The 23,103-nt window shown below is 49.1% G+C and overlaps 2 protein-coding genes across 2 annotated transcripts in view; one reads left to right on the forward strand and one right to left on the reverse strand.

Annotated features, from left to right (window-relative positions):
• The window catches only part of fmn2b (formin 2b), a 66,122-nt gene extending 54,831 nt beyond the window's left edge, over window positions 1-11,291 (forward strand). The window contains exons 17-19 of the mRNA XM_066664103.1: window positions 940-1,089; window positions 8,988-9,069; window positions 9,574-11,291. Of these exons, the coding sequence (XP_066520200.1) occupies window positions 940-1,089; window positions 8,988-9,069; window positions 9,574-9,600 (259 nt within the window). The 3' untranslated portion in view covers window positions 9,601-11,291. The remainder of the gene's footprint in view (window positions 1-939; window positions 1,090-8,987; window positions 9,070-9,573) is intronic.
• Window positions 11,292-13,306: 2,015 nt separating this feature from the next.
• On the reverse strand, window positions 13,307-13,823 carry grem2b (gremlin 2, DAN family BMP antagonist b). Its single transcript, XM_066666565.1, has one exon. It carries the CDS (start codon window positions 13,821-13,823, stop codon window positions 13,323-13,325), a length of 501 nt encoding a protein of 166 aa, XP_066522662.1. The 3' UTR covers window positions 13,307-13,322.
• Between the last annotated feature and the right edge of the window lie 9,280 nt (window positions 13,824-23,103).

A 23,103-nucleotide genomic window follows, 5' to 3' on the forward strand; every position in this document is an offset into this window, starting at 1 on the left:
GTCGGGGTTTACTTTGGGAGGCGCCGAGTGCGGCCACAGACGAGGGGTCTGAAGGTTCATGTGAGGAACGTCGGTGCGGGTGTCTGTCCTGAGCGTTTAGTCGGTTTAAAGGCCTTAGACGTGTCTTTGCCGTTTGTCGTTTGGGATCGATACTGTATTCGCGGCTCCGCTGGGATCTCGGGATCGTATCCCATCAGGGTGGAGTTTCCGTGTTCTCCCTGTGTCCGCGTGGGTCTCCGATTTCCTCCACCAGTTAGGTGAAGTGGCTTCTCCTCAATCCCAGGCCCCCTGGTGCCCCATGCTGTCCTCCATGTGGACGGATGTTCCTGATTGAGTGTTGATTGTAAAGCATCTGTGGGTCTCTACCTGAAAGGAGCTTAACTTATATAGCACCTTTCTAGAGGGCGAGAGCCTGCTCCAAGTGAAGAAGCTCTGTGCCTCTGCGTTTTCTGGGCGTACTCTCGTGGTGGAGTGAGAGGCTCAGCAGTTAGAGAGGAGCTCGGAGTAGAGTGGAGGTGGTTCGGGCGTCATCCTGGACGCACCCCACACCACTGATGTTACACCTGCCCCATCCAACTGGGAGGAGGCCCTGGAGGAGGCTCGAACACACACCTCCATGCTCCAGTGTAAATGGAGGGATTAAACGTGGGGCAGTGTGTGTGTGTGAGACAGAGGCTCTGTTCTCCCTGTCAGTGGTTTTGAAGCTGTAATTTTAAGGTAGAAATGTGACCTAGTGTTGCTGTAAGGTGGAAGGCCACGCTGGAGGAAGTAGGCCTGAAGCCAGACTGCGTGGGCGCCTGCTGTAACGTGTTAAACTGGGGTCGTGAGCGGACGTCTGTGGAGGAAGTAAAACTCAGGACTCTCAGAAGCTGCTGCTCAGTTTAAAAAGGGTTTGATTGAATCGCTGAGTGTGTGTTTTTTTTGTCTGGTTTCTCTCAGGTTCCTGGAGCTGGCCGTGTTCTTCTCGGTGAAGCCAAAGAGCGGCGAGAAAGAGGTTTCTCCCAACACTTTCTTCTCCGTGTGGCACGAGTTCTCCACGGATTTCAAAGACCTGTGGAAGAAGGAGAACAAGCTCATCTTACAGGAGAGGTGAGCGACCCTGGGGTGGAGTAGACCTTCTCTTTGTGGAGCAGGTTTTGTTTGGTCCAGGATCAAGGGCTGTCCACTTCTCTAAGCTCTCAGGAATGCTCAAACAGCACCGGACCTTTAGCCTCCGTCTCTGGAGCAGCGGTGTTACACGTTTCAGGGCATCCCTGTTCACTTCCTGTCTGTCTGTGTCTCTCTCTCTCGCTCTCTCTGTGTGTCTCTCTCTCTCTCTCTCTCTCTCGCTCTCTGTCTGTGTGTCTCTCGCTCTCTGTCGCTCCCTGTCTGTGTGTCTCTGCACTTGACGTCAGAAGCGGAGCAGAACCAGAACCATGTTTCTGAGTCTGATTCAGCACACAGAAAACTGACTGGGGTCTTGTTTCACAGTGTGTGGGTTGGTGGGCTCCAGATCCTCACAGTAAGACCCTATTTAAATTGTCCTACAGTTAAAGACATCGTAGACCTGTGTGAAGGTGAAGAATCAGTGTCCAGTCCATTGTCACTTGGATGTTACCAGTCTTTTAGTCAGTGCCTGCTTCTACTCCTCGGCCAGATGTGATTCTGATTAGGACCACAGCTGTACAAGGAATCGTGGGCTCAGCACAGCTTTTCCTGACGTGTCTCTGGGTTTGTTTGCAGCCAGAGTCGGACGCCGGTGGTCAGCGCTGGCCGTTTCTCTGGGAAAACCCTGCAGTGCTTCACTGCAAACGGCTTCAGGGTCAAATCTGTTACAGCTCGCGCCTGAGTGATGGACGCTGGCTTTGTAGTGACAGGCGAAAGTGGACGCTGCAGCATTCCTCAGATTAGAGGCTCCGACACGGATATGAATCTTCCTCCTGTTACCTTCCGGCTCACGGCCCACACTCGGAGCCCGGGACACGGCGTCCGTCTGAGGTCCACTCATCTACTGAGATGCAGGGTGTTGGTTTGTTCTTCCTGGAAAGACCTTCAGTCACCGAGCGCTGATCGTAACTCGCTGATCTTTTCCTCTCTGGCTTCACCGCTGAGGAGCGGCTGAATCTCGGACCCCGCAGGGAACCACCTTAAAGGAACAAATGAGTGAAAACCAAACGTACCTGATTCTCCTCTGACTCCTGATGCGCTCGACCGGCCAAAACGTCTCTGCAGTCTGAGCTCTGCTTCTCTATTTAAATCTACATCTGCGATGCTAACGTTGTTAATAAACAGTGGAAGTCAATAGTCACCCAAATAGCCTCAGTCAGTACATGTGCTCCTGCTCCTCTCAAATCATTTCCAGAGCTCGCTGAAGGCTGAACAGATGAGGAATATGTCCTCAGCTCAGTTTATTCTCTGTGGAAGTTTCCAACTTTAATCGTGAAGCCATTGTAGCTGTGGTTTAGTGATTGATTTTGTAACTATTGTGTTTTTTAATGTCAGCCACGTCGGGATATCTTTGACGGCACCCCCTGATGAAGCCAGACAGCACAAGTTGCACCTCAGTTGCGCACTTCATACTCTTTCTAACTGGTGTTTGAGTGTAGCGTAGCCGTGTAATCAAGAAATCCACAGCGTATACTCGGAACCAGTGGGTTTCTGAGGACTGTATTGATAGACGCTATTGTCCCACAGTTCAGGGAGGAGCTTCTCAGGGCCCCTCTGGTCCAAACAGTGCCCTACTCCCTGAATAGTGCATTTTGCCATTTTATAACCTACACTGTGCACTACGCGGTGTGGAGGGAGAGATTTGAGGTTCAGCCTTAAATAAAACAGCAGTGTTTCCCCACGTCCAGTTGCTAAGAAACGGTGTAGTGTTAGTGTGTGTACTAGCCGCTAAGGTCAGTACATAGTGTACACAGTGTACACAGTGTGAACAGTGCGAGTGTAGGGTGTGATGTGGACGATAAAGTAGTTCCGGTTTGAATTGTGTAAGTAACACACAAAAATGAAATGAAGAAACCTGAGGTAAATACAGACACATGTTCGTTAGCGTGGTTAGCATCACAGCTTCCGTCTCACATCCGCAAACCCGTGGTCGTTGGAGCAGGAGAGCGCACGGCTGCACGTTCAGCTCTGAACCCCCTGCATTTTAAGTCTCTGGACTGGAAGTGGGTCAGGGACGCTGTGCCGTTCCTCCGCGCCGTGTTCCCGTGTCCCGTGCCATGTGTTTAATATTAGATCCTATCTGTGCTTTGGACTTCGCTGAAAAGGGGGCGAGCTTGTGAAATGAACCTGGACTATTTGTCTAACCCCGCCAATGAAAAGAATACCCACGCTGCCTTGATTGGGTCCGCTCGGCCTCCAGTGGCTCGGATCGGGGCTCGCGATAATGTCGAGAATCAACAAATACAAACGAGACCGGTCTGTTCGAGACACGCAGACGTTCGGGAAGCTTTTCCATTATTCATGACGCGTCTATCTCTCCACATCTGTCTGAAAGGTACGACTGGCCCTGTGTTTCTTTAACCTGGATCTCAGAAGCCCCCCGCTCTGCTCCTCTGTTCTCCTCCTGTTCTCTCGCTTCTCGTACCTTTACCAGATCCTACATTTACATTTCCGAACGTCTCCTTAAGAAAACAAGGCCGGGTCACGGTCCCCCGTCTCTCCCCCCCACCCCCCTGCCTTATCTGCCCCTGGACAAGTGCAGATCAAATTCTCCTCAGGATTTTAAGGCCCTGGTCATTTGTTTGCTTTTCATCAGCTCTCCCCTCTTTCTCTTCTCATCGCTCCATAATCTGCACCCCCCCCCCCCCCCAGCAGTGACAGTCTCTGCTTTTCTGAGAATGTGTTGGTACATTTCTGTGAGGATTTGGTGCCGTTCAGCCTCAGTAATCATGTACTGTAATCATGAACTCCAGCAGCACTGCTGTGTCTGATCCACTCTACACCAGCACAACACACACTAACACACCACCACCACGTCAGTGTCACTGCAGCGCTGAGAGTGATCCACCACCACCTCACACCTGCTCTGTGGGGGTCCTGAGCGCTAACAGAAGTAAGTGTTTGTGCTGGACGTCAAGGCGCTGAGTCCTCCCTCTGATGTGTCTCTGAGAGACTGATGAGAGTTTAGATAAACGATCTCCTTTCACTGCATTTGTGCGGATAGTGAGCGGTGGGAGACGCTTTCTGACACGTCTCACCTGAGACGACAGACTCCTCTGTTTTCACTCTCTTTCTCTTCCTCTGCCTCCTGCTGTGCCCTCGTTCTCACACTGTTCCCTCCTGCTCCTCGCTTCTCTCTCCCAGTGGAAGGAGTGTGTCCTCGTTGAACCAAATGAACGTCTGTCGGGGCGTAAACGTCGCAGGACGTGCTCTGTGTCCAACTGGATCCACCAGGGAAAGGGTTAAAAACCTTGTTCAGACAGTAGTTTAATTGGGATTGGTGTCATTGGGTTTAATCTGTTTTTTGATTGAACTCTGGTGTGTGTGTGTGGAGACACAGCGTTTTCTGCTGAACTTATTCAAGTCAGAGCAGCACACGGCCTCATCCCTCCGCATTTAAAAACAGGTTTGGGTTTGTTCACGTTTTATGAGCCGAGACACTGCTGTTGGAAATGAGACACGGAGGGTCTTTAGAGACGCATGCGCTCTCCCTCTGTCTCTCTGTCATGCTTTTACTTTAACGCTCTCTCCATCTTTGTGTTCATCTTTCTTGCTCTTTGACTCCTTCACTCTCACTCATCTGTCTTTCTTTCTCTTTCCTCTCGCTCTTTCTCTCTCTGCTCTGTCTTTCTTGCTCTCCTCTCACTTTCTTTCTCTTTCTCTCTCGCTCTTTCTTACTTTCTCTCTCTCCTCTTTCTTGCTCGCTCGCTCTCTCTTGCGCTCTGCACTCTTTCGCTCTCTCCTCTCACTATTTCTTTCTCTGCTCTCTCTCTGCTTTCTCTCACTCTTTCTTACTTGCTCTCTCGCTCTCTTTCCTCTTTCCTCTCGCTCTCTTTCTTTCTCCGCTCGCTCGCGCTCACTCTCTCTTGCTCTCTGCTCTCTCTCGCTCTTTCTCTCTTGCTCTCTCCTCTCACTATTTCTTTCTCTCTCTCGCTCTTTCTCACTTTCTCTCTCTCGGTCTCTCTTGCTCACTCTTTCTCTTTCGCTTTTTTTCCTCTCTCTCTCTCTCTCTCAGGTCGACCCTGGTCTCCGGAGAGCTGTGCTGTGTTTGTTTGTTTCTCTAACCCTCCGCTGCTTAAAGGCTTGACTTGGCCAAACAGAGCTTAAGTGGAAGAGCCTCGAGCGAGATACACTCCACTTTCTCTTTAAAGCAGCTCTCAGCCCAAAGTGGACAAGGCCCTGCGGAGTCGGTAAAGACTTGTGTTTCTCCGCTGAGACTCGGCCGGCTGCAGACGGAGCTGATGAATAGATTAGAGCGGGGGTGGATGGAGGAGGTTTCCTCGTGTTTCCGTTTCTATAAAAGCTGGAGTCTTTAGCGTTGTCCTCTTTATAAAGGCATTTAAAGTCAGTAGTGGTTCTATAGGGTGCTTTATTGGAATAACAGTCTCATTAAACACACGTGCGCTGCGTGGAGTCTGCGGCGTTTACCAGAAAACGACAGCAGCTGGCGGCGCACGTTAATAACGTTACAACTCTACATCTACAGCCGATTTCTCCAGAGCAGAGACCAGTGACGGTCCTGACGTTATTCTGTGGTCTTCTACACTGAACACCTCCAGTCGAGCAATTCCAGCCCCTACCCCTTCCTCCTCTTCTTTACTGATCCTGCTGAGTGTCAGCGTTAGCCCCCGCTGCTTCCTTAATCATCAGAGAGGGAGAGAAAGTTCTGCAGTGGACGGCGACCCTGCGAAGGAGGAGCTCCATATTTGGAGCTGTGTAACTGCTAGGCCTCGGGGGCGTCTGGTCCTCGGGTCCTCCACCAGAGACGCCCAGGTTCGGTCGGTCTGGGAGCAGTGGATGGATGTGGCTTTGTTTTGTGGGGTCGGACAGAGGTGTGTTTAAAAGGCTGGGTGTTTAAAGTAGCCGGCTACTGCCCAGACACGAGGATCTGCTGCCTTTTACAGGACGCCTATAACTCTCCCAGGCGTAAACACTTCAGCATGCTAGCCCCGGGAGCGCACACACACACACGATCTGTGCGCTCCTCCGCTCAGGGTCTGTGACAGGGTTCCTTTAAATACGTCTCGCTGCCTCCTCCTCCTCGTCTCCCTCTGTCTCTCTGCAGCGATGATGACGGATGCGCGAAGGCTGCCAGCTGCGAGCCCAGGCCAGACGTTAATGATTTTAATGGGTTTGACTGTAAAGGAAATGAGCGGGGGATTTTCTGGTCTCGAGGACACGAGGGGAGGGCTCCCGACACAGAGCTTCTCCACGAGACGAGGGTTTCCGTGTGACACTAATTCACAGCGAAACCTTCTGTACTTTTTACGCCAGACACATTGTTTGGACACGTTTCGCAGGCACTCACCCGCCACGCCTTCTTTATCGGGACGTTACGTGCAGACACCAGGGTTTTATTTCCTCTGGCATCAAAAGCCTCCTCCCCATAAAGCAGGCAATGTGTTAGTTTCTTGCTCCCATTATCGCCGCGGTTGCCCAACACATCTCCAATTATGGCGCTGTTCTGGCTCTTTTGAAGGTTTTGGAGGTCAAGGAAATGAGAGCTGAAAATGCCTGGCATAGCCCCCACCCGCCGTCCCCCAGCCCTCTTTAGTCCCAACTCTGTCTCTCATCCTGTCTCTCGTTCTCTCTATATATATGTCTTTCTCTTTCTGTCTCTTTCTCTCATTCTGTCTTTCTCTCTGTCTCTCTTATTCTCTCTCTATATATGTCTCTCTTTCTGTCTCATTCTCTCTATATGTCTCTTTCTCTGTCTCATTCTCTCTATCTTTCATTCTGTCTTTCTGTCTCATTCTCTCTCTATATATCTCTCTTTCTGTCTCTAGTTCTCTCTATATGTCTTTCTCTTTCTGTCTTTCTCTCTATCTTTCTCTATATATCTGTCTCATTCTCTCTCTCTCTCTCTCTATATATCTGTCTCTTTCTCTGTCTCGTTCTCTCTATATATATCTGTCTCTCATTGTCTTTCTCTTTCTGTCTCATTCTCTCTCTATCTTTCTCTCATTCTGTCTTTCTGTCTCATTCTCTCTATATATCTGTGTCTCTCTCTCTCTCTCTCTCTCTCTGACACGAGAGGAGGAGGGGATAAAGAGCCTCTGCTAATAAACGTGTCCTGCGCTGGTTAGTGATCCGCTCCAGGAACCCGTGGCATTTTCCAGCGGAAGCTCCGAGGAAAGTGAGCGTGTCGGATATAATAACTGCAGCCCACACACCCCTCAGATCCACTTAATCGTGTGGGGAAGACGGACTCGGAGCTGTGGAGCGGATCGAATCCTGAGTCAGTGTTCTCCAAGTCGAATGGTGGTTCTGGATTGGGCTCAGAGCTGATGCTCACACTTTCTCTTCACACTGTGTTTATTAATGAGTGTGATCTCTGTGCTTTACAGAAAATACTTATCACAGAATAAAAGATGTAACAGAACATTTAACAGGTGGCTGCTCTGAGCTCTGAGCAGTGAGAACACACCTGGGCTACGTTCACAGAAAGAGTGAAGTCGTATGAAGCTGTTTGAATGTGGATCTTTGAGACGGTGTGTTTTTATCTTGGAGCTCGTTTGGAGCGAACAGCAGGGCGTTCTGTGACGCAGCGCCGCAGTGAAACACCGGTCCCGTCCCAGTCCTTCAGTTAATGAGTGTTCTGTATGAAACAGACTGACGGGTTGCTCCTGGTCAGAAACTGAAACCCTTTCACGTGCAGGGCGTCTGTGTTCAGACTGATGTCAGACACAGGGCACGTTACACACAGTGTGAACAGCAGAAACATCAAATCAGATTTGGGCCACTTTTCCCTGCTGTGAACGCAGCCTTTAGTTCTTAAATTCTGGAATGAGATGAAGAGAGGAACGCAGCGCGGTTTGGATGCTGTCTGTTGCCAGTTAACGTTTTAAAATGTTTGTGATGAGTGACCACTGCAGAGACTTAATTGTAGTGATGTGAAAATGTACCTTTATTGGTTACAGTGAGGAGCAGAGTTTTAAACTCATTTTAATTCAGTTTTGTTTCTTTCTCTCATTCTGTCCCTCTACGGCTTTCTAGGATTTTTGGGACGGACGAGAGAGAGAGAGAGAGAGAGAGGAACAGATGGACAGAGGGACAGACGGACAGGGACAGAGGGACAGATGAGAGAGAGAGAGAGAGAGAGGGACAGAGGGACAGATGAGAGAGGGACAGAGAGGGACAGATGAGAGAGGGACAGAGAGGGACAGACGGATGGACAGAGAGGGACAGACGGATGGACAGAGAGGGACAGACGGATGGACAGAGAGGGACAGAGAGGGACAGACAGACAGACGGACAGAGAGAATATCTCTGGACCAGGACTAATTTCTGTGTTTAGGATGTTCATGCTGCTGCACCTCCTCCAGCAGTAAAAGCTCAAACTGACCGACTCCAACTGTGACCTCCACACACACACACACACACACACAGGGCTCTAACAGGCTGTAATAGACGTTATTTGAGTTAGAGGGAAGTTGGAGTCAGTGTTAACCCTTTACAAACCCTCTCTTCCCACAGAAAAACCCCCAGACTCCAGTTTGGGTTTAAGTTTAATCTCAGTCTGTTACTCATTATTTATGAAAGTGCTCAGACTTTTTACACCAATTTTTTTATTTTTATATTGGTTTCTATACAGTGCAGCTCTCCAGAGACTTTCCAGTCCTGCTGCTGTTTCAGTACCTGTGCCTCCCGCACGAGGTGGCCATGTTTTAAATGTGATTTTGTAAAGAACCTCAGGTTCAGATATAAACACAGGGCAGAAGGAATAAACTGATTCTTCTTTGAGTCCACCGCGACCCCTGATCAGAGTGAAGCAGTTAGACGATGAATAAATGAATGTGTTTCTAATCAGTAAAGGGTTAATGTGTCTGTGCTGTGTCCAGGTTGAAGGCAGCGGAGGAGTGCTTCAGACAGGCGAAGGAGAAGGCCACCTACAGCGTCAAGCCCAAGCACGCCACTGGAATCGTAAGTGCCCCAGGAACACAGTTCTGTTCCGTGTTCTCCCCCGCTCTCAGCACCTGTTCCTTTAAATGATAATGAGCCGCTCTCTGTTCACCCCGACCCCGAGCGCACAGCAGTGAGGAGCGAGGAGCAGAAGCTCTGGTTTTTAGCCGTTTTCACTCTGTTCTCTTTCTTCTCCGTTTTTACTCAGTGCTCTTATTTCTCCGCGCTCGTTGTGTCTGTTTTGCTGAGTTTAACCTCATCTTTGCGCTCTCACATAAACGCGGGTCCAGCGCTGTGATTGGACAGACTCAGACGAGGGGGCGGGGCCATTCTAGAGTCTCTGCAGTTGACGTCAGAAGCGGAGCAGGATCAGAACGACTCGTTTTATCCTGTGTTTCTGACTTAAGAAGCACACATAAAACTAACTAGGGTCTTGTTTCACAGTGTGTGGGTTGGTGGGCTCCTGATTCACACTTTTATGGATCTTGAGGTTATTGGTTTTTTTTTTCTTTGTATCTTCCACAGAAAGCGAAGCTGGGCATGAAGATCTGACCCCAGACACTGGAGCGTCTCTGAAAATGTAGAACTTTAAAATTAACCCCTGCAGCTCAGTGCCGGAGCGGAGAGAAGAGCATGGAGCACAGACCCGGCCTTTCACTCATGTTTTAAATATCCAACACCTGTATGCACACACACACAGGACTGAGGACTAAAAACACACATAGCAGCCCTTAAAACCTCCCTCCATCCACACACAGCTCATGAAGGATTTGTGATGTCACAACCATGAAAGGCCTGGGACCTTTTCTCACGAGGCACTGCACAGAACCCACCATCGGTGGAGAGAGAGAGAGGGGAGACCAGAGTGAGATCGTCTGTTTTAAATCTAGTCCGTGTGATGTCTCATCTCTGGCTCAGAGGCTGCTGTATGCATCGTATAAAATTATTCACCCTGTTTTACGTGATTTTCTCCAGGGAACGCGTCTTGTTTCGCTGGTAGATCATTGGACGTTGAGAGACTCAGACACTTCCTCTGGAGTTAAAATCCCTCACAGAACACACACGGGTTGAGTACTGGTCAAACACTGTCGATTTATTAGACGTACGGACTGTTTTCACTCGGTAAGATCCTCTCTGGCGGCGAGAGCAGCGCGTCACCGTCGGTTCCCCGAGGGAAGAGCTCGCTTTCAGGGGGTTGTTTGTTTGCTGCGGCTCTTAAGCTGCTCAGATGGTAGCAATGAGAGCAGCGCCACAGTTCCCTCGCCGTCAGGATAAACCTAAGCCTCTGCTTTTAAAAGTAAAACCCTAGTCTCCTCTCACTCTGCTCTCACTGCTCTTCGCTCTTCTCTCTCTCTCTCTCTCTCTCTCTCTCTCTCTCTCTCTCAAACCTGAGGCTTTCATCAGGCTGAGCTTTAGCTCCGTCCCTGTCCAGGCTTTTCTCAAATCCACCGTTTGGAGCTGATTGCAGGAAGATTTCGACTCCAGCGGCGCTCTCCTGCGCTCGTAAAACTCTTCCAGAAGGCACTTAGGAAAACAGGGCAGTGAATGCTGTGGGATGGGTTCCCTGCGGTTAAGCGAGGGCTCAGGGCGGGTCCGCGGTGCTGAGATGGTTCTGTGGGTGTTTATTCGTGGTACAGTGGCAGTCAGTCATTTATTCCGTTTAAAAACAGCTAGGTTTATGACAAATGCCGGTGACGTGAAGAATCAGTTCACTTCACCGTCTCTGTGCAGGTTTATGCTCCACAGAGCGGGTCTCCCACGTGTTTGAATGTTCAGTGCAGGGTCGGGACACAGTCGAACCCCACGAGGTGCGAACAAGTGACGGCGCTGTGTCTGCGGATCGATCCGAACGAATATACGAACGGAGGCCTGAATAATCTGACAGCACCCTGACTTCCCAAACCCGAGGAGTCATCTCAGCCCCTGGAGCTCGGTTCTCTCTGGTTCTTTAGTGCTGTTTGTTTTTTTTTAACCGCGGTCCGATACTTGAATAGATGGCTCCAAATGTATTTAAAAATGGCGTATTTTATCTAATGTAAAGCACTATAACACCTCTCTGTAAGATATCCTCCTTTATTTTTTTATCGTCCCCTCTCCGCCCCCGTCTCAGCATGTGCTCAGTGTCCAGCGTCGGTCACTCTCCGGCCCCGGAGCCAGGACGTTCTGCCCGCGTGCAATAACTGTTCGTACCTTTTTTCTGTTTTTGTTTTGTTTTTTTTTTGAAATAGTTTAATTTATGTAAAATAAAGGTATAAATAAATTATGAAATTGCGTTTGTTTGTTTATTTACTTACTGTTAGCTCAGGGCTATTGCTAATGCAGCTATCCACCACATCAGCGTCCATCCACTGTCCACTCCGGTCACTCTGTAGCTCTGCATACTTTATTACCCCCCTCTCCCCCTGTTCTTCAGCGCTCAGGACCCCCACAGAGCAGGTGTGATGTGGTGGTGGTGTGTTGTGCTGGTGCCGACAGCGTCCTGTGTCACTGATGAAGGACTAGAGGACGGCCGACACACACTGATCCACCACCATGTCACACCTGCTCTGTCTGACCCCAGATGAGGGAAGGGCAGGTGTTTAACGATATAAACGTCGCCCAAATAACGCACACCACTCAGGTCAGTGAAACGGGACGCGTGAAATAGTTGAAATAGATTTAATATAGAGGTCGTTTCTCTCTGGAATATATACATTTATGTGTACCATAGTTTAATATAGAATCTCTATTACACACAGTTCTAGTTCTATACGTTGTATTCACTGAATAAAACAAGCATCACCAGGTCTCGGTCCAAACCCTGGGGACAGTCCAGCAGCAGGAGCCTCGGGTCCAGTCGGGGGAAGCTCCGACAGCGCCCACGGTCTCTCCTCAGATTCTGTGCCCAGATGTGGCACTTCTGTCCCTCGGCATGTGCCTCGCAGGCGGTGAAAGGCAGTTTGAGTCTGTGGTGTTCACTAAAACCCTTCATTTTCTCAGAATCTGGAGGTACACACTTCACTCGAGACTCGGAGCTTGTGTGAAACATCTTTACATTCGAAAATAATGAACTCAGATCAGCCGAAATATTCATGACACCTTCTCATATCTGCACTCTGTAGTTCTAAAGTTACAGGGTGGGGTCCATCTGTTGCTCTGCATACTTTATTACCCATTTTCCCCCTGTTCTTCAGCGCTCAGGACCCCCACAGAGCAGGTGTGATGTGGTGGTGGATCATTCTCAGCGCTGCAGTGACACTGATGTGTTGTGTTAGTGCTGGGTTTTTAACCCCTTGGTCTCTGTATAGCCCCTTTAAGCCTTCAACAGTCAGGACCGCCACAAAGTATGCAGAGCAACGCATGGACCCAGTTTGTAAGTGTAGAGGTACAGAGTGATCCTGTGTGGACAGTGAGCTTAGAAACAAGGCTGTGTTTGTTTTGTTTGTTGTTAATGGGCTGTAGGAGATGTAAGTATTCCTCAGTTAGCCAGATAACTTAAGCCCAAAGTCAGCATGTCCAAGGAGGGACAGTCCTCGGAGTTAAATCACAGCTGAAGCTGTGTCCCCAGCTGTCCCCCCGTCTCACTCTGCTCTGTCCTGAATGGAGATGTAGAGGTGCATCTAGGTTTAAGTTATCTGGCTAACCTCTGTGGGTATACAACTGTAGCGGGACTCCATCTGTCCCTTGCTCTCATTGTTTTCCAAACTCTATGCTGAGAGTTCTGAAGTTTGGGCTTGAGTTATCCAGCTAAAATTAGAAATCCCATCAAGACTGTGTCCAGAGGCTGTTCCACGAAGCAGGTTTATCCAGGTAACAAAAGTCAAGCCTGTCCAATAGGAACAGAGCTGAGGGAGATTCCTATTGGACACCAACTTTGGGCTTAAGTTAGCTGGTTAACAGACAATCCTGCTTTGTAGAACACACCCCTGATTTTGCATTACAGCTATACAGCTCTGGCTCTGTCCCACACAGGCCCCCGTAGTCATTGGGTTTCGTTGTTTTCTGGGCTTAAGTTATCTGGTTAAATACAAAGTCTTTGGTGATGTCTCCCAAAAGTCCTTCAGTGTCCTGGGCTTGGAGTCCACACAAATTCAGAGCTTTAAGATTAATTAATCCTGCTTCACTGCAAGTAACATGATGTCCTCATGTGGGCTGTGGAACTGTTGCTATGTCCCAGAAGCAGTCTCCCACAGTCCTCCAGAGTTTCCTGGACAGAGCAGCACTTTGGGTTTAACTTATCTGGCTAAACTAAGAAGACTTTGTGACGTCAGAAGTATCCCTCTGTCCCTGTGGCCTCACTGTTTCCCGGACTCTGCGACGCTGACGGAGATGCAGCGGCACTGCTTGACGCGCTGGATCTTGCGGTGCCGGAAGGGCGGCTGCAGGTCAGGACACTCGAGCTCCACGGTCAGCGCGGTGAAGCGGTGCGGCCGGCAGAAAGCGCAGGACTGGAAGCTCTCCTGCTCCTTCTTGACGTGGCGTGGGATGTAGAAGGAGTTGCACTGGCCGTAGCAGAAGCGGTTGATGACGGTGCGACTGCGGCAGCCCTCCTGACTCACCGTCTGCCTCAGCGGCTGAGTCTTACACCAGTCGCTCTTCAGGTACTTCCTCTCCGTCACCACCAGAGCCTCCTGACTGGAGGCCAGCACCTCCTGCTTGCGTCCACGCCGGTCAGACGTGTTGGAGCTGGTCTTGTACGGAGAGGGGATGGACCCCTGAGGACGCTGCTTCCTCGACTCGGACACGGCACACAGCACAGCGGCCGTCAGGACACACAGCAGCAGCTTACAACACATCCTGAGGGAGAGAGAGAGAGAGAAGTCAGGACACTGAGAAAGAGACACTGTTCTCTAATGGTGCTTTTCCACTGCACGGTAAACTGCAGCACACAGTGTGATCAGTCCCTGGTTAGTTTTCTACAATAACCCCCACTCAACCCCATCAAATGTATCTGGTGTCATCTCAAACCCCCGTCTCTAAGAGGAACAGAGCAGTCGCTCTCACACCTGAGGGTTTATTCGAGCTCAGGGCACAGACTCTGGGTCTCTCTGAGGCCTGGAACCGGGTTGCCAGATCTAACCTGGCTCAGTGCCACACGCTCTTACTTTAATACGGATTAGAAACTCATCTGTGGAGTAATTAAAGTCAGCCCTGGCCTCCCACTGCTCTACAGCCCTCAGCAGCTTAAGCACCGTTACCCCACCTCACACTGGAACATAGCTGTGAGGAACTGATGGAGTTCAGCCTCATCATCATCAGTGAGGGTCAGGGGCTGGTGCAGGGGATTATTTCTGGAACAAACTCACCACTCCAACTCACCCCAGAGGAACCCCACTGCTCCAGAGATCACAGTTCCACTGTTCCACACACCAGAGGAGCTCCATCACTCCAGAGAACACAGTTCCACTGTTCCACACACCAGAGGAACCCTATAATTCCAGAGAACACAGTTCCACTGTTCCACACACCAGAGGAACCCCATCACTCCAGAGAACACAGTTCCACTGTTCCACACACCAGAGGAACCCCACTGCTCCAGAGATCACAGTTCCACTGTTCCACACACCAGAGGAGCTCCATCACTCCAGAGAACACAGTTCCACTGTTCCACACACCAGAGGAACTCCATCACTCCAGAGAACACAGTTCCACTGTTCCACACACCAGAGGAACCCTATAATTCCAGAGAACACAGTTCCACTGTTCCACACACCAGAGGAACCCCATCACTCCAGAGAACACAGTTCCACTGTTCCACACACCAGAGGAACCCCATCACTCCAGAGAACACAGTTCCACTGTTCCACACACCAGAGGAACCCTATAATTCCAGAGAACACAGTTCCACTGTTCCACACACCAGAGGAACCCTATAATTCCAGAGAACACAGTTCCACTGTTCCACACACCAGAGGAACCCCATCACTCCAGAGAACACAGTTCCACTGTTCCACACACCAGAGGAACCCCATCACTCCAGAGAACACAGTTCCACTGTTCCACACACCAGAGGAACCCTATAATTCCAGAGAACACAGTTCCACTGTTCCACACACCAGAGGAACCCCATCACTCCAGAGAACACAGTTCCACTGTTCCACACACCAGAGGAACCCCATCGCTCCAGAGAACACAGTTCCACTGTTCCACACACCAGAGGAACCCTATAACTCCAGAGAACACAGTTCCACTGTTCCACTAAATATTAGCAGTACAAATATTTGTGTGTAGTGTATAATTGAAATTCAGAATTCAAACACTCTCCGCTCTTTAGTGTCGTAATAAAATCAGTCTCTTTTCATTCAATAAAAAGAACCTAAGACTGAAGCCGTGTGAAAAGTGAAGAGTTTATTGGGCGCTGCGTTGGTTCTGAGCTCCATCAGGAAAAAGCTGCAGAAGACTGTGATGGGTTTGTTCTGTTCTTGGGGACAGTACTGTGTCCAAAAGTCCATGTGAGTGTGGGTTTAGACCATTTACAGATGGAGTCAGTGTTAGAGTCTGGAACAGGACGCTGTCTGGATGTTTTTGGTCGGTGGACTGTTCTCAGTCCAGACACTGAGGGGTTTAAAAACTCCAGCAGCACTGCTGTGTCTGATCCACTCTACACCAGCACAACACACACTAACACACCACCACCACGTCAGTGGTCAGTCCAGGGGCTGGTGTTGGTGATTGGGCATGGTGAGCTTAGGCTCATGTGCAGCTGCTCCACAGCATTGAACCTCTTTGTCCACAGTGAGTGCAGCTTCAACATGAGGTCATTAATTATGAGGGGGGTGTGGATCTGAATGTGGGGTGGATGTGTAAAACGGTAAAACACCACAGGCTGGTTTCTCACACAGGGATTAAACCTAGTCCTGGACTACATCCTCCTTTCAATGCTTGTGTAATCCAGGACTAGGCTTATTTCCTGTCTGTGGAACCATCTCTGTGTGATGTTGGTCTGTTTCAAAGCCAGATGTGTTTGAAGCTGACTGAGACGCATAGAGGATGACTATGTAATATTTTCACCTTAAAATTGCAGCTTCATAATCGTTGTGATGCTCCACCGAGTTGTAACCTGACCTTGCTTCTCTGTGCTCAACACTGCAGAAACTGGACTATGTAACTTTTGGAGGACGGTTGGAGACCACCCCTCCACCACCTCATTATGTCAGTACACTGCTGTAAAAGTTAACTACACTCACATCGCAGCACGTCATTCGGACTGATTACTTGGTTTCAAACAACGGCATCAATGACTCCTTTGGTTCATGCGACATTTAATGTGCCCTGCCTCATAAAGGACACAGTCTTTCGCCATCATCTAGAGCCCTCGGTGTAAATCGTAGATTAGATTGAACTCAGGGAGGATATTTAAGGTCATCTGAAGGTCGTGCAGAATCTGCTCTGCTTTTCTGGATGACGTTAAACCGAATACACCTCGTGGGATTACCTCGCCGCCCCCTGCTGGCCACACATCTTGCTTGCACGTGCCACGAAGGCCCCTAGGCGGTCTGATAATGGACAGAAGGTCTTTTGAAGGACAGTGACGTTGTGGTGAGTTTTGTTAAACGCTGTTCGTTCCCAGGCACTGATCAAACCTCATCACAATGTTGCTTCATCTCCAAAGCAAAGCTCCGAGAGCAGACCTCCGTCTGTGGGATGTGCACCGCTTTGTTTTCTCAGAGCGAGGGACAGGAAACCAGTGTCATGTGAGGGATGAAATGAAGTTAATTGAGCCGTTCCTGGAGCGGACAAATCTGTCTGAATAAGAGACATCTTTAAAATAAACATCTTCATTAATCAGAGCAGTTTAAAGAGAGAGAGAGAGACCTCCAGAAAAGGACAGGGAGGAGGTTAACAGAGAACTCAGGAGAAACAGCAGGGAAATTTTAAACACTGAGGGATATTACTTGGGAGGGAGGAGGGGGAGGGGGCGGTGGTCTGTGTTCAGAACTGGTGTGGAGCTCATTTTGTGGTGCATTCATTAAAGGTGCAATCAGTCATTTTCTACCAACAGTAGCAACAATATCATTGTGTATCCATGTTTCCAGAGTGATTGCTCCTTTAAAGCAAGCTCTATCTTTCTCTCACTCCCTCTTTATCTTTCTTTCTTTTATTCGCTTTGCTTCACTCTCTTTCCGTTTCCTGTTCACACTCTGCTCTCTTCCTCTCTCTCTTTCTATTAACGGATCATTTTGCTTAATTTCTGAGATAAATAAGAAAATATCCACACCATTCCTTAATGAAACAACACGAGTAAGTCATTTTCACTGGATAAAGACGCATTAAAGGTGCAGTGTATAGATTTCGAAGGGGTCTATGAGCAGAAATGGCGTAACGTAAACAAACCTTTTAGTGTACAATAACCTCGTCTTCCAGCAGAGGGCACCATACTGCACCGCCATTACTCTACAGTCGCCCAGAACAAGCTTGGAAAGGGAGGGGTGAGGGAGGGGTATTCAGTTATTTTCACCTCACCACTAGAGGCCGCCAAATCTAACACTGTCTTTAAAATGAACGATCAAGTCTGGAAAATGATACAAAAGTCATTTTTACAACAATATAACGTTTAAATATTCGACATCTTGACCAGATTTAAGCTGGTATTCGGTACCGCAGGATCCCGGCTCCTCGGCCGTGTTTTCTTGGGCGCCGTCGGACCCTCGGTTTCACGCTGTGTCCTGAGAGGACAGGAAGACACAGATTAAGTCTAATTTGTCTCTTTGTGAACAAAGACTCGGAGGCTAGGCACGATTAGCGCGCAGGCACGAGAGAAAACCATCTGTCCATCACTCTGACATCTTTGCAGCAGATGTGGCGAGTCCGCCTTAAAACCGAGGCGGTGACTCAGGCCCCGGGAAGAGAAAGGTTTAGAGAACACCACTTCGATTTTTCAGAGAATTAAAGGATCATCTCCTTCTCTTTCAGATGAAATAAACAGTGTTCTCCACTTTCTGTTTCTCAACATCAGCCCACCTCTGATTAAAGGTGCTGTAGCAAAGATTCAAGATACGACCTCTGGTGGCGAAGTGGGGGAATTGCAATAACACACACACGGTCCTAGGATCTACATTGGGCTCTTGGATTGTGGGCGATATGACGGCATAATGGATGCTGGGAAGGATCTGAGGCCAGTGGAAACACAGCCTGGCGTTCCGGTGCCGGGTGCAGTTTTCCGAACAACTTCTCAGACAGAGAATGCACTCGTGCTGTCACTAAAATAAGATTCCACAGGGTTGTTTCTGTCGTGGTTAGAAAGTTAGTTTTGCAGATTTTATTTAATGCTAAGATTCGTATCCTAGAGACTCTCAACTCAGATTTGCCTTCTACTGATTCATGATTCTGATTCACTCATGAGATTCATATCCTAGTGACTCGTGTCTCGTATTGGCACCCTAGTGATTCACGACTCGAATTTGTATCAAAATGACTCCAGTTCACCTCCCGGAGAGCTAGTGATTCATGACTCAGACTTGTGTCCCAGTGACTCATGTCGCATGCTTGTGTCTCATCACTCAGGTCTACACCCTTGTGATTCGTGATTCAGTTTCACATCCCAGTGAGTCATGACTCTGACTCACGACCCATTGCCTTTGGTTTGTTATCTTTGTCTTTATTTCACACTGAAAAGAAACCCAAGTCTGACAGTGCTTTAAATGGTGGCCGTTTTCTGTTTGACACCAGCGCGGTCGGAGCAGAACCTCGTATCTCCAGTGGCCTGAACCCGCCTGGTTAGAGACTGGACTTGGAGGAAGGGCTGCTGTGTTTATTTGGATCCTCCTGAAGGCTCTGCTCTGTTGTGGGCTGCTCTCTCTGGAGCGTGACTGTGTTCCTCCCTGGTCCTGATCCTGGCTCTGTTTAACCCCCACACTACTGCCCTTCCTCCTCACAGCAGCTCTTCTCCGTCAGAGTGAGAGAGTCAGCGCTGCAGGCTGTGGATGTTTGGACAAAAGACGATAAATGTCTCCGCCTCTAGACGCTTTCGTACACGTCTCTCCACCACAAGAGCTCAGCTGAGGGAGGACAGGCCCTAATCTGTCTTCCTCTTTTCCTACTCCTCCTGCTTCTCCTACTACACCTCCTTCTTCTACTCCTCCACCTTTTACTCCTCCTCCTCCTTCTCCTAATTCTCCATGTCTTACTCCTCCATCTCCTTCTCCTCCATCTCTTACTCCTCATACGCTTACATCTTACTCCTCCTTCTCCTCCTAGTATTACTCCTCTTACTCCACCTTCTTTTCCTACTCCTCCTTCTCCTCCTGGTACTTCTCCTTCTCCTCCTTGTAGTCCTCCATCTCCTTCTCCTCGTCCTAATCCTACTCCCCCTTCTTCTCCTACTCCTCCATCTCCTCCTCGTACTCCTCCTTTTCTTTCTACTTCTCCTCCTTGTACTCCTCCTTCTCCTCATCCTAGTCCTACTCCTCCATCTCCTCCTCCTACTCCCCCTTCTTCTCCTACTCCTCCATCTCTTTCTCCTTCTCCTACTTCCGCCTTGGGAATGTTGCACTCCTATATTAGAGGACGTCTTCAAGTGGATCAGACACGTCTGAGTCATGTAGAAAGACTCTGTCCCCTGTAACCCACCCCCGGGCCGTACCTCCGCCCCCTGTTCACAAACCACAGTCTTCAGCGTGTTCTGAATCCTTCACTGTGTGCACTTCCTGGATCACTCCTCTCTGTGCCCCCTCACCCCAGGTTTACAGATTACACTCAGATCTAACTCTGCACATTCAGTGTCCATTACACGCTGCCCTTTGACATTTGTAACACACCATTCAGTGTAGAAAAGCGTCTGTGTGACGTATAACTGTAATTCAATCCTCTAACACACTCCGCTCTTTAGTGATGTCACAGTGACTGTGTGTCGTATTCAAATCAGTCTCATTTCATTCAACAGAAAATAACCTAAAACTGAAGCCGTGTGAAAAGTGAAGAGTTTATTGGGCGCTGCGTTGGTTCTGAGCTCCATCAGGAAAAAGCTGCAGAAGACTGTCATGGGTTTGTTCTGTTCTTGGGGACAATACTGTGTCCTAAAGTCCGTGTGAGTGTGGGTTTAGACCCTTTACAGATGGAGTGAGTTGTTTCTAGAGTATTTTTGTTGAATGAAATGCTGATTGATGCTACATTTATCCCTTAAACAAACGTCTCTGTTCTCCTGATACACACTGAATAATCAAACACTATTCTCTCGATCTCTTGGAGCTGAGGTTGTTACATGAAGGCAGTCCATTACAAAGTTGTTGTGATGTAGTTTCTTCCCAAACACTGCAGTCAGTTCATTAATACAATCTCCTCCATCTATAACCTGCTTTACACCCTTGAGAAGATCTGTGTAAACATCTCTACACTCACACACACATTCACTCACACACACACACACTCAATCTCACACACACACACACATTCACTCACACACACACTTTCACACATTCACTCACACTCAATCACTCACTCAATCACACACACTCACACACTCAACCACAAACACTCACTCTCACACACACACTCAATCACACACTCTCACACTCAATCACACACACACACACTCAATCACACACTCACACTCAATCACACACACACACACACACACACACACTCACTCACACACTCACTCCTCATACATTCACTCTCACTCTCACACAGTCAGCAGGTTTATTCATGAATGTGATTGCAGCAGGGGTCAGTGTCTGAAGCACAATGTGTAAGAAGCTCTGGAGGAGAAAGTTCAAAGGAGAATTAAAGATTTGCTCGTGTAGTAACTGCAGGGTTCTATTTATAAACTTCTTCTGTCCAGCGATCTTCCACCTGCTGGGGGTTGTTTCTGTGACCGTCCGAGTTCAGAACAGTTTGGGTCTCGGGCCCACACAGCTCTGCACCACGAGCAGCTGAGACTTGTGAGGTCTGTGCCTCTGTGCGTTACACAGCCCATGATTCCACATTAATAATGATCACAGAAATATAAACCAACGACACAACTAACGTGAGCAATTTCTTTAGAAAGGAGTCAGTCACTATAAACATCCCTTAAAGGTCCTCTCACTGTCACTGGATTTACTCTCAACAAGACTCTGTTTTGTTTTGTCAAGTTTGAAACCAGTGTTCTCCCTGTGTCTGCGTGGGTTTCCTCCGGGTGACTGTCTGTGAGGAGTGTGGTGTGTTCTCCCTGTGTCTGCGTGGGTTTCCTCCGGGTGACTGTCTGTGAGGAGTGTGGTGTGTTCTCCCTGTGTCTGCGTGGGTTTCCTCCGGGTGACTGTCTGTGAGGAGTGTGGTGTGTTCTCCCTGTGTCTGCGTGGGTTTCCTCCGGGTGACTGTCTGTGAGGAGTGTGGTGTGTTCTCTCTGTCTGTGTAGGTTTCCTCCGGGTGACTGTCTGTGAGGAGTGTGGTGTATTCTCCCTGTGTCTGCGTGGGTTTCCTCCAGGTGACTGTCTGTGAGGAGTGTGGTGTGTTCTATCTGTGTCTGCGTGGGTTTCCTCCAGGTGACTGTCTGTGAGGAGTGTGGTGTGTTCTATCTGTGTCTGCGTGGGTTTCCTCCAGGTGACTGTCTGTGAGGAGTGTGGTGTGTTCTCTCTGTGTCTGCGTGGGTTTCCTCCGGATCACTGTCTGTGAGGAGTGTGGTGTGTTCTCCCTGTGTCTGCGTGGGTTTCCTCTGGGTGCTACGGTTTCCTCCCACGCTCCAAAAACACACGTTGGTAGGTGGACTCAAGTGTCTGTTGTTGTGAGTGTGTGTCGCCCTGTGAAGGACTGGCGCCCCCTTCAGGGTGTGTTCCTGCCTTGCGCCCAGTGATTCCAGGTAGGCTCCAGACCCACCGCCGCCCTGAGCTGGATAAGGGTTACAGACAGTGAATAAATGAATGAATGAATGAATGAACGTTAAATCACATGTTTTAAATGCTCTAGAAAAAAACATCAGGAAATGTTCTAAAAGTTTGTAGACACCTCTTTTATGTGAATTCAGACTCAAATGTGCAGTGTGTTGTTTAATCTCTAAATAGGAATTTAATGGGATGCTGTGAGAACTGTTGCCTGGCGTGAGGAGGGTTACCTTCGGTCCGGGTCGGAGTGGTGTGTGAGATCCACAGCTCTGTCTCGGGCCAAAGGTAAAAACGTGAAAGGGTTTTATTGGCTATGGTTCTGTAGCTTAAACAGTGGATATATGACATCACAAAAACGGTGTATTCAAGCCAGTCTTGTCCGTATATGGACTGGAGAGTGAAGTGGACAATTTGAAACCTGAAGAGTGTTGACGTACTGCACCAGACTCGGTGGTTTCGGAGCAGCGGGGGGAATCGGGTTTTCCACGACGGGCCTCTTTATAAGGAAGCAGAGTGCTGACCCTCAGCGAGTCAGTCCTGGGTCAGACTCCAGCTCTCTCTTAGAGTTACAGAGTGGATAATGAGGAGAGGGGGGTTACATCTGACTCTGGATCAGGTTTCAGCCTCATAGAGTAAGTGCAGGTCAAGTTTAATGAATGAGTTTGAGAGTTTCTCCCAGGGTCTCTGCCCTGAGACCCCAGAACCGTGTTCTCTGACCGTGATGAGGGTCAGAGAAGAGGAAAGTTGTTCTCAGGGTCAGTTTCTCCCTCTTTCTCTCATCGCTTCTTTTATGTTCACTTCTCCAAACCAAACACTTCCAGAGTGGGATGCTATGGAGCAGCTGCATATGAGTCTAAAGCAATGCCAAAGGTGTAATAGAGGGATATAAGACCCAGGATTGAGCAGTGGAACTAATGCTTTTCCTCTGCAGGGTCCTTATTCCACTCATCTGTTCCCCTCCTCCACCAGGTGAATCAGGTCCTGGTTCTGGAAGCGGGTTCTTGTTTAGTGGCTGTTCTCTCGTGGTTCAGAGCGAGTCGAGTAGGGACTAAACCGTGGCGTGTAAACCTTGCAGAGCGCTGATTGTCCAGAGAGAGTCGTCACTCTACGCCACGCAATGCAGACGACCAGCACCAACTCTCCATCTGTAAAATCTCCAGCTGCAGCAGAGATCACGTTTGTTTTTATCTGACTCACGATGGCAGCTCGTAAAATGACGCCGTGGTCTTTTGAAGAGGTTCAAACGCTCCTTGGATCGGTGGCCGACGAAAGAATCCAG

Source organism: Hoplias malabaricus, chromosome 3 (genome assembly GCF_029633855.1).
Source record: "Hoplias malabaricus isolate fHopMal1 chromosome 3, fHopMal1.hap1, whole genome shotgun sequence".
Taxonomy (NCBI): domain Eukaryota; kingdom Metazoa; phylum Chordata; class Actinopteri; order Characiformes; family Erythrinidae; genus Hoplias; species Hoplias malabaricus.

Bases quoted from the DNA above. Each gene is read 5' to 3' on its own strand.
- grem2b (XM_066666565.1), bottom strand. From the start codon at position 13,823: ATGTGTTGTAAGCTGCTGCTGTGTGTCCTGACGGCCGCTGTGCTGTGT.